Here is a 12296-nt window from a genome sequence, read left to right as displayed (position 1 = left end):
GCTGTTTGAATGAAAAAAATACCAGGGCCGATTTTTCTTTTTTTTTCGTCCCAGTCCAGCCCTGAGTAAAATCCATTCAACACACTGTATTTCTGTCCCTCACAGCCTTGTTTTCATTCTGGTCAGAAATGAAATATGGCACTACCATGACTAAGGTCTATTCTCAGTATCACCAAATATCAAATTAATAACTTAAACTAATTAACAAATTAATTATCAGAAACAGTTATAGAACTACTAGAAGTATATCCACCCTTAACCAGATGCATTCAGTACATTCATTTTAAGCAGTATGTACTATAAAGCAAATCTCTTGATAGAGAACACTGCTTGATAGTTATATTGTCAAAAACTGTAAAATATATGATCGTCCAGTGATATATTAAAAGTAAGAGAGAGAGAGAATGTACATCCTACCATACATACGTGTACTCATAGAAAGCGCAGCTTTCTTATATTTCTTATATGCTATATAGCCAATCTTGGCTGCATGATTGTTTATATCATCACTAAAGGTAAACTGTATTATTGAGCAACTTGTATATTTAAAATGGAATAAAAATGATATTCAACTTTATCCAGATCAATATAGAACACTCATGTAATGTGATGCCACTATATATATATATATATATATATACACTGTAAAAAATGACTGTGAATTTAACGGTAAAAGACTGTATACACAATATAGCAAATCTCAACTGATTGACTGCTTGTATTGTCGCAAAATTTAAATCATATTATTGTCTGGCTCTAAATGCGACTAGATGGTATGAAGATATTATAATCATTAACATCATGATTTTCTTTAAAGCTGCTTTGAAGCAATGTGTATTATGAAAAGATCTATACAAAATGTTTTTCATTTTTTCAGTTTTCATTTTGTGTTGAATTTATTGAGACAGCTGTATATTGATTTCTCAGAAGAGTGAAAACACTGTCGCTTAGTGACACTTTCAAGACATTGCTCTGTTTGTTTAAACAACCTGAATCTTCTGTCTCAACCAAAGGCATGATTTTGACACGGAACGAGCAGTTTGTCTGAATAATGATTGGTGGTGCTTTAGTTGGGCGGAAGCAGCAGTGAAAGTGTTTGTGTAAACGTTTTTTTGTGTTTTTTGTCTTTGAAAAGTAATAAAAGTCTGGTCTGAGACATTGTTTGATTGAGTTGGCAAAGTCATAAAACACCCTCAAAGTTCTGGATTAGGTTCCTGTACTTAGAAGAACAGTACCTTCACTTCTTCAATAGTCTATTTGCAAGTACACATGCACAATGAAGTGAAATAATGAGGCTGATATTGATTGTCTGTCAATAAGCTCTCACCTTTCTTCACTAGCACTCAATGAACGCTCAACACTCACCTCTCCTGCCTATGATTAACATCCACCTCTGAATCCCTGCTCAGTCTGTGGCAGCAGCCCTCTGTAACCCTCTTCATTGAAATCCTTCTCCAGAACAAGTGCGTCTGATTACTTACTGAGACTTTCTTAGCCAGGAGTGGAGCCTGAGTTTGAGTGTACCGTTTTTACCTTAAATGGGTATAATAATTTGTATAATAAAATTCTAGTACAATAAATATTACCATTATGTATAAATACTTTCGAATTTAAATAATACATAATATGTATAATAAAATAAAAACATTTTAGTTACTGACCATTAAATAAAAAAATACTGTAAACTAAAACATGTTAAAAATCCAGACGCATTACAGTAATGAGAATTTTGAATGAAAACGTCCCTTAAAGGGTTAGTTAGTTCAACCAAAAATGAAAATTAGGCCATAAATTACTCACCCTCAAGTCATCCTAGGTGTATATGACTTTCTTCTTTCAGACGAATCCAGTCGGAGTTATATAAAAAATTGTCTTTGATCTTTCAAGCTGTTTAATGCCACTCAGCGGGTGTTGCATGCATCATTCCAAAAGAACTTAAATAAAAAGCGCCCATCCATAAAAAAAAAGTGTCTCACACGGCTCCGGGGTGGTGAACAAAGGCCTCCTGTAGCGAATCGATGCGTTTTTGTAAGAAAAATATCCATATTCAAAATGTAATAATCACTTTAATGTAGCTTGCGCCAGCAGTTGTACACAGCAGCAGATCCGGGAGCATGACGTATGAGGTCAGCGTTGCGCATACGCCGGTGAGTCTCGTGAAAACCAACGTTTGTTTACAGGAGCAAAGGAAGCAAAGTTTCCTTACTTTATCAAAGGAAAACCAGTCTCCTCTTGGCTTATATCGAAATCCTCTGACATTCTTCTTTACAAATCCTCGTTTTGTACTTCTACCGTTGTTTTGTTTTGATCTCTCCCCTGCGCTTCCACGTTCATCACTTCTGAGCGGCGCGTGCGCAATGCTGACGTCTTACGTCATGCACCCGGAACTGCTTATGTGTACAACTGTTGGTGCAAGCTACATTAAAGTGATTATTAAGTTTTAAATATGGATATTTTTCTTACAAAAATGCATCGATTTGCTACAGGAGGCTTTTGTTTATCTCCCGGAGCTGTGTGAGACACTTTTTTTTTATGGATGGGCGCTTTTTATGTAACTTCTTTTGGACTGATGCAACACCCGCTGAGTGCCATGAAACAGCTTGGAAGATCAAAGACCATTTTTAATATAACTCCGACTGGATTCGTCTGAAAGAAGAAAGTCATATACAGCTAGGATGACTTGAGGGTGAGTAATTTATGGGCTAATTTTCATTTTTGGGTGAACTAACCCTTTAATGGTCCTGTAATAGAGTTTTCTTCTTGTAAAATCAAATGTTTTTATTTGTTTCCTCTGGCTTTGGGATGAAATATGACCCAGACTTGTTCTAGACTGGTTTCATGAGATTCACCCAATTACTGCCGTTGCTTTCTGATACAGCCCTCCATCAAAGTGTCAATACATTTCCCAGAATTATAGTCAATCCTAAACTCACGCTGACCAGTCATACAGAAGCAGTAGCTGTTTTCTCTCTCCCTACTCAATATCTGGATTCTCATCAGTTAGCTATCCCAATCTACAGGCCGTGCTCGAGGAATTCCTGGTAACACTCCTCTCTTCTGGGCAATTCTGATTGAGCTATAAACATATTACAAGGTGATATATTCAGTCTTCTGCTATAGGCTGTTAAGAAAGGATGTTGTCCAGCGTCTCCACTGACAGTGATATGCAATCACGCTGCAATAAAGCCGTTAAACACTCTGTATCTATAAAGAACTGTCAGGAGATAGAGTCAGCATGCTGGAGCAGTAGAAACTGAACAGGGCTCTACATCAGTCACGTGGCGTAAATGAGAGGCTCACTCCCTGGCCTAGAGTGCCATATATCACCCAAAGCTTCACTGACATCAACCTGAACAAACAGTTTATGGGCTGAGCTGATTGACAAAGTCCAGTACAGTTTCCCACACTTGTGTGTTTGTATTTTTATGTGTAATAAACAAATTTCGAAGAGAGTGCAAAATTTTCTTTTTCATGAAAATGATGAAACAAATGATGCACGATTCAACAATTTCCTGCTTCTTCATAACAAATTCATCATTACTCCAGTCTTCAGTGTCATATGATCCTTCAGAAATCATTCTAATATGCTGATATCTAATATTTAACGCTACCATTCAAAAGTTTGGGGTACGTACGATTTTTTTTAAATAATATTTGACACGGATACATTAAATTGATCAAAAGTGACAGTAAAGGCATTCAAAAGTTTTCTATTTCAAATAAATACTGTTGTTTTCAACTTTGTATTCATCAAAGAGTCAGTTTTCACAAAATATTAAGTAGCAAAATCTGTTTTCATCATGATAATAATAAGAACTATTATTAATATTTGAGCACCAATAATAACTGATAATAACCGAGTAGCAAATCAGCATATTAGAATGATTTTTGAAGGATCATGTGACACTGAAGACTGGAGTAATGATGCTGAAAATTCAGCTTTGCATCACAGGAATAGTAATATTTCACAATATTACTGTTTTTACTGTGTTTTTGTTCAAATAGATGCAGCTTTGGTGAACTTAAGAGACTTCTTGGGTTTATCTGTTCTATTTTGTGTGAAACTGGATATTCAACAAGAGGAAATAATGTAAAATGGGACTTAATTTTATCCATCAGGAATTAATTGGATCGTATATGTATTAGGGGAAGGGTAGTTGATCATTCAGAAGCCAAGCACGTTATTAAAATTTGATGAAATATTTTGTTCTTTGGTATGACAAACCCTAATAAATAATTTAAAATTAAGACCTGGAACCTGGATTTATTATGAAAAGGGTCAATTTTGATTTCATATTGACTGTGTATGCGTGAACACACTGCATAATTATTGCATACATTATTTCATTTGTTTATTTATGTATTCATTTCCTGATGAGTTCATTGATTGTGCGTGATCATACTGTATGCAGGCGATGCTGTATAGTGGACAGCTACAACATTTCTGCTCTGTTTTTATGATGTTAGGAAAGCAAGGACCTCTCAGCATGTACGTCTTCAGGAGCTACGTTGGGTGTGGATCTCTGGCGAGGCCCCAGACGCCTCTCAGGAACCCTTGTGTTGCCGCCATTGTCATGGAGACAGGCAGAGAGGGCCCGCAGTCCTCAAGAAGATCACGTTTCCAGACCCACGTCACTGGGCTTCATTACTCCACCGCGTATAGATATCACACCAGTGCCACCTGATAGGTGAGTTCAGTGTTAAATCTAACAAACACAACACCAGAATACTGTGTCAGCACATAAACGTTCAAAGATGATTCAAGGTTCAACTTTTAAGTGCTTTATAATTTGTTTGACCAATGAAATCATCTCGGCTTCGTATGTAACCCTTGTTCCCTGAAGGAGGGAACGGAGACGTCACGTCGGTAATGACCGACGAATTGGGATCTCAGTGACGTCGAGAGTGACCAACTGAAAGAGAACCCAAAATATCACTTCCTGAGTCTTAGATACAGAATAGATTATTCACTTTTTGGAACCTATAATGATGTCGAATGCCAAATAGTTATTTTTTATAGAATTTTGATCTCAATTTCGAATGACACTGCGCTAACCGACTAAAGGTCAGTTTTACTAAACAGGGCAAATTAGCGCAAGAGTGCAATTCCAAAACAATCCCGATGGGCATGGAAATTTCTGCGGGTGATTTACTGACAACACGCAAAAGTACACAGACACAACATCTCATTTCCATAATGACCAACGCAATCTACCAAGCGCAGCGCAAATTAGCATAAGGATATGTTTGGATTTCATGTGTTCTTCTGGCATTCCAAATAAATTAATATGTGTGGAAAAAATCCCTTCTACCATGTGCTCTTTGTTCTCTGCGGTGCCTCTTCCTAGCAACAATTGCAGCCATTTCAAGTGCGAAATAGTTTAAGAAATGTTTTTGGGCATTAAATAATGGCGCAAATACCAGTGATTTGATGAGCGCAAATGTTAGTAAATTGCGTTGCGTGATATATTTTAATGTCTCCTCCCATAAATTTTACGTCTCAAAGGGAAACTCCTACAAATGCATATTCAATAATGTCAGGTGCAAAAACAATTGTGTCCACGCCTTTTCAGTGCTAATTCTTCACTGCGCATCTTTAGTAAATCCTGACCGTACTATTTTAACGCCAAAAGGCGGTTTGCGCATGCTCAATCTGTTAATAAATCTGGCCATAAGAGGTTCATAGTAACACTGAAAATGTATGCTTGTTTTGAGCATAGGAACATCTATTCATAATCAATTTACAGTAAATCGATTAATTTTCTCATGTAAATAAAATGTGTTTTGAATGACAGATTTCATTTTTGTGGGTTACACATTATTTTGGGGGTTTTGCAGGTCTTAAAAAGTCTTAATTATTCCTTCTATAAATTAAGGACTTAAAAGGCCTTAAATCGGAAGAAGGTCGCAAGTTCATATCATAAAGTCATTGCATTAAATGTTGCATGCACTGCAAAAACTGAATATTTTCCTCAGTAATTTTTTTGTTTTCCAATACAAATATTTAAACATCCTTGAATCAAGATACATTTGCTAGAGACGCAACTGAAAAATATGAAATCTTCTTGCTACAAATATCTGTCAGTGGGGTAAAAAAACAATGAGCACATCTGGCAACTGAATGGTGCCGCAGGTGCAGTTCACAGAGCGGTATATATACCACTCGAGGACCAGCTTTCGGTCAGTGGAGCGTTCAAGGTCAGAATAGGAAAAGCTGCTGATTTATAAAGGACAAATTGTGATGGCACGGTGCCTCAGAACTGGAGTCTCTGAAACATCGCCGCTGTAGTGAGTACGTATCAAAAGTACGGTGGCCCAGTAGTGCACAACACAACAAAATTAAAAAAGGAAACATAAGCTCACAACACAACGCAATTAAAAAAGCAAACATAAGCTCACAACAAATCAAAATCAAAAAACAAAAAACAAACATAAGCTCACAACACAACAAAATTAAAAAGCAAACATAAGCTCACAACACAACGGAAATGCTCCTGACCGCTAGGGAGCAGTGTTGACAATTAAACAATGATATTTCCTCAAGAAATTCTCAATATAAGTGATTGATCTTAATGTGTGTAATCGATTTTTAAATGAACAACATGTTTTTACTGAATGTTTTGATATCCTGGTAATCTTAATGTATCGATTCATGAATTGAGCAGAAAATAAATCAATATTATTTTCGATTTGGACAGTTTAGCTCTGCTCTTGCGCACAATTGCCTTTTCTGTAGACCAACTGCCCCCTAGGGGTCGGGAGCATTTCCGTTGTGTTGTGGCTTAATTTCGTTGTGTTGTGAGCTTATGTTTGCTTTTTTTTATTTCATTGTGTTGTGAGCTTATGTTTACTTTTTTATTTTGCTGTGAGCTTATGTTTGCTTTTTTTATTTCGTTGTGTTGTGAGCTTATGTTTGTTTGTTTTTTAATTTCGTTGTGTTGTGAGCTTATGTTTGTTTGTTTTTTTATTTCGTTGTGTTGTGAGCTTATGTTTGTTTTTAGTTTTTTTTATTTCATTGTGTTGTGAGCTTATGTTTGCTTTTTTAATTTCGTTGTGTTGTGAGCTTATGTTTGTTTGTTTTTTTATTTCGTTGTGTTGTGAGCTTATGTTTGTTTGTTTTTTTATTTCGTTGTGTTGTGAGCTTATGTTTATTTGTTTTTTAATTTTGTTGTGCACAACACTACTGGGCCACCGTACAAAAGGGGTGCACGGATGGCCAAAATGATGAGCCATCATCCAGCCGTGTGTCGTCCGCAGCTCATTGATGCCAGAGGGGAGCAGAGACTGTCACACATTGTTCACAGTGCATTGAATCACCAACAGCGCATGAAATGAGCTGAAGATTATTGAGACTGGACTGTGGATGATTGGAAGAAAAAGTGGCCTGGTCTGATGATTCAAGATTCCTGGTGCATCATGTTGACTGCTGAGTATGGATATGTCGATTAACATAGACTGTAAAAAAAGATGGACGACGCGTCTCCTATTCCTTCCACTGTAGAAAAGTGAAGCCAAAGCATCTCAGTATGGCCGCTGCCATCTTGAGTAAATTATGTCATTTGGAGCCCGAGTCTGTGCCGTATTGTCGTGAGGTGGAGCCGCGGTATCAAACTCCCGCAGACCCAATCAACCATAACGACACGCCCCGTTTATATAGCATCAAATTACTATCTAAAATCAAACTTATCACAAAAACGAACAATTGAACATATATCAGCATGATAACAACTACCTTAAATGACCAAAACCATCTTTTGGAAAATTGTATTGGAAGCGTAATTTATTTTTTTATTTTGACTCAAGGCCCATTCGTTTACATAGAGAGTGGGGTTTTTGACCTGTACTGCAGCCAGCCACCAGGGGGCGATCAAAGAGCCCGCAGCTTTACTTTTCAGGACGTGTGAGGCACACCTGCCGATTACCAACAGAGGCTATGGCACCTGGATGCACTGTTGGGCAGCGGCGGTGTTATGCTGTGGGTGATGTTTTCTTGGAACACTTTAGACCCCATTATCCCAATAGCACAACCCCTGACGGCTGTCAGGTATCTGAACATCACTGCAGACCAAGAGCACCTATTCATAGCAGCTGTGTTCCCTGCCAGTGATGGCCGTTACCAGCAAGATAATGTGCCATGCCACACTGCTGAAATCATCAAGGAGTGGTTTAAGTAAGATGATGGTGAATTTCTGTTAATGTCTTGGCCTCCAAATTCACCTGAGATGAACGCACTGGAAAAGTGTGTTTGCATTACATCACCACCACCCTGCAATGTATGGGAACTGGAGGACCTGCTGTTGACATTATGGTACCAGATACCGCAGGAGACTATCGGCACCTCATCAAATAAATGCCTCACCGTGTGGCCACTGTTTTGTGGGCTAAAGGAGGTCCTACAGGTTATTAGATAAGTGGTCATAATGTAATGGCTCATCGGTGTATATAAATGTGTCCAGTTCACGTTGTTCCCATTTACACCTGATTTGGTTGAATAGATCAGACGTTGTCTGTCAAGACACACTGCTGTTTATACCAAGTGTATCTCTTAACACTGCCTCTCCATCCGCACCTGTCTATCTGTATCAGGTTCAGACTCCATCTAAACTGGGCCAAGTAGAAACTCCAAGAACATTCCAGCAAGGCGACTCTTGGGAGGGGAGGGTGTGCCGGGCAGAGGCCTGACAAGTAGGCAAGAGGGGAGGATAGAGGGGAAAGGGCAGGACTGAAGCAGATAGTGACAGAGAATGAGTGTGAAACAGAGTCCGGCCTACACAGCACCTCAACTCACACTTCTACAGCCAAACCGCGGGATTCAAGGCTTTAACAAACCTCTGCATATGACACTTCCTCATGGATTTAAAACAAGATGCTGACATTTGCCCTGTCAGTCAGAGGATGGAGATCGGTTTGGACACGGGCTGTCAGTCTGATGTGAAAGAACTCACAGCTGGTGCAAGAAACGCGCCCCAAACCTGCCCAGGCATGTTCAGAAAGCTGGTGGTGAATAAAACAGTCCGCCAACGCAGACGCTTCACTGTGGCTGTGTCTCATACCTGGTAAGACTCAGTGTTTGCAACCTTGTCTGGCTGGATCTTTGCTTTAATTGAGTCTTACTGTGAGTTTGGTCACATTTTATTTTAAGGTCCATTATTAACTAACAATTAACTATGACTTTTGCCTCAATAAACTCCTAATTTGCTGCTTATTAATAGTTAGTTAGTAAGGTAGTTGTTAAGTTTAGGTAATGGGTAGGATTAGGGATGTAGAATATGGTCATGCAGAATATGTGCTTTATAAGTACTAATAAACAGCCAATATGTTATTATGCAAATAAGCACCTAGTTAATAGTGAGCATTGGGCGGGATTGGCAAAGGACCTAGAGATGGAAAGCGAACTTGTGTCGCCATGAGCACAGTTGTGCTATATGCCGACTCACTAACCACTAGACTAGGCTATCGGCACCGACATACCTAACATACTGAACATAACATACATACATTACTAACTATTAAAAAGCAGCAAATTAGGAGTTTATTGAGGCAAAAGTCATAGTTAATTGTTAGTTAATAATGGACCTTAAAATAAAATGTGACCAAATTGATGTATTACACTTAAGTGGATTCGTACCTTTAGACACGAATGATACCTCAAAGTGTGTGGTTTCGTTTGCTGGTCTGCTATTACTTTTTCCTGCAGTTTTGGATCCCAGAGAGGAATTACATCATTACATTTGAAGTCAAAACATCATTCACTTTGATTTGAAGCAAAAGTTGTTTTTAAATGTACTTTATAAATAAATATTGTATTGTATTGTATTGAATTTACTTAAAGGCAATAATTAAAAGGTCTAGGAAGCAAAAAGTTGAATTATAAAAATGAATTAAAAAAGTTTGGAGGCAGTAAAGAAATAAATACTTTTATTTGGCAAAGGATGTATTAAATTGTTTTTAATACAGGTTACAGTGAAGAGATTTATGTTAGATTTCAAATAAATACTGTTCTTTTGAACTTTCTATTCATCAAAAAATCCTGAATAATAAATGTATGATGTATTACAGTTTCCACAAAAATATGAGGGATCTGAAGGATCATGTGACACTGAAGACTGGAGTAATGATGCTGAAAATTCAGCTTTGCATCACAGGAATAAATTGCATTTCAAAATACTGTATATTACAATTTTGTTTTAATTGTAATAATATTTCAAAGTATTACGCTTTTTACCGTACTTTTGATCAAATAAATGCAGCCTTGATGAGCAGAAGAATTTCTACAGAAGTATTTATCATTGTTTAACAACCTTATATAGTATAGTAGGCCTGTTTTTAGAGATTTAATGCATTATTGTTCAAAAAGAAATTCTCTATGGGGAAAATTTATGGGATTTTTAGAACTTCCACAACTCTACTGAGGCCTTTTAACTTCAAAAACGTAAACTTCGACCAATAAGCAATCACCCAGATCACCCTAGCAACATCCTAGCAATTACACTGAACACCATAGCAACCATCAACAACATCACAGCAGCACATTGGTGAGTTTTTCTTGGGCAGGCACTATTCACATTTTCAGAAAACGTATAAAAAATTAAAAAAACACTGTTGTTTTCTCAAATTCCCTGTAGAGTTTCTGCCCTCCAGATGCCACTTATGATGATGCTGCATTTTCACCAGTAACTAGACTCTTGCAAAACCAGCCTATTACCACACACACACACACACACACATGTAAGAGGAGGTGATAGTTGCTAGGCTCTTCTACCAAGGGCTTTGACAGCTTTTTATTCCATTATGAATGTCGTCAGACACCCTTCGCAACCCTCTGGCACAACGCCCAATGTCATTTCCCCCAGTTCCTCTTAACCGTGTGACTCGGTGGCCTGTTTTTCTGTCAGCTGAGATGCCTTCTCAGTGTGCTTTCTTTAATAGTTGTTTTACATTCTTTCTGTTCATTATGTCAACCCAAAACAGACAATGGATTAGTAGACACTTTTATAATACCTAAGCAATAAAATATTAGCACATATGTTAATGATACATTTAAGCACGCAAGGATGCAACCTATTTCCAATTTTGTCATTTTTTCAGAAAAGGCATTTATTTCCATACTCAGTTACTCAATAGAAAACTGCCAGATATGGCCATAATGTTTACTATCATGTGAAATGTTTTGTAAGGCTCACCCAACTTTGTTCAGTCTTTTCGGTAATTCAATTTCAGTTAAAATCTTACAAATTATAATGGCTTTATAATGGCTTTAGATTTTGAGCTGCAATGCCAGTTGATCATTGATCATTGATAATTATAATAATTTTTGAGATATTTGATTACCCTATTGCACTCTTTACTTTTGATTGTATTAGTTCAGAGTCTCATGCCTGCCATGTATGTGGATCTCATGGTCACAAACTCAGTGGTCTTGATCATTAGAAAAGTACTTTATCTAGTCCTTATCGACCTACATACACTTGAATCAAAGCAATATTTCCCTATAGTCAGAGGTCATGACCACTGCTATTGATATAAGCCGACCAATATTACTTTCTCTAATAGTAGCTGTGGTCATGCCATGGTTTCTCATGTACACTTAGCTAGAGTAATATTACAATGAACAAAGGTAAGGCTCAGCCTATTTAGGTTGTTTGAGCAACATTCTGTCCTACATGCTGACAGTCTGTGCTGACCAACTGGCCCCCATCTTCACACAGATCATCAACAGATCTCTGGAGCTATGTGAAGTTCCCTGCTGCTTCAAAGGCTCCACCATCATTCCGGTCCCCAAAAAGCCCGAAATCACTGAACTTAATGACTACAGACCTGTCGCTCTCAAGTCTGTGGTCATGAAGTCATTTGAGCGACTGGTCCTGGCCTACCTTAAGGATATCACTGGACCCTTGCTGGATCCTCTTCAGTTTGCCTACAGAGCAAACAGGTCTGTGAACGATGCAGTCAACATGGGACTGCATTACATCCTGCAACACCTCGACAGACCTGGGAATTACGCAAGGATCCTATTTGTGGACTTCAGTTCGGCCTTCAATACCATCATGCCTGACCTTCTCTTAGACAAACTCACACAGCTCTCTGTGCCCTCCTCCATCTGTCAGTGGATCACCAGCTTCCTGACAGACAGGCAGCTGCTAGTGAGGCTGGGCAAACTCACATCCAGGACTATCACCATCAGCATTGGCGCCCCTCAGGGTTGTGTTCTCTCCATACTGCTTTTCTCCCTCTACACGAATGACTGCACTTCAAAAGACCCCTCTGTCAAGCTCCTGAAGTTCGCGGACCACACT

At 38.2% G+C, this 12296-nt stretch overlaps 1 protein-coding gene across 1 annotated transcript in view; it reads left to right on the top strand.

Annotated features, from left to right (window-relative positions):
• Nucleotides 1-12296, top strand: part of pde4bb (phosphodiesterase 4B, cAMP-specific b) — a 74163-nt gene that overhangs the window by 18360 nt on the left and 43507 nt on the right. The window contains exon 3 of the mRNA XM_016283658.1: nucleotides 4468-4688. Coding sequence (XP_016139144.1) covers nucleotides 4468-4688 — 221 coding nt within the window. The remainder of the gene's footprint in view (nucleotides 1-4467; nucleotides 4689-12296) is intronic.

Source organism: Sinocyclocheilus grahami, unplaced genomic scaffold, assembly GCF_001515645.1.
Source record: "Sinocyclocheilus grahami isolate Dianchi unplaced genomic scaffold, SAMN03320097.WGS_v1.1 scaffold176.1, whole genome shotgun sequence".
Taxonomy (NCBI): Eukaryota; Metazoa; Chordata; class Actinopteri; order Cypriniformes; family Cyprinidae; genus Sinocyclocheilus; species Sinocyclocheilus grahami.
This window is presented reverse-complemented; position numbering and strand designations above follow the sequence as displayed.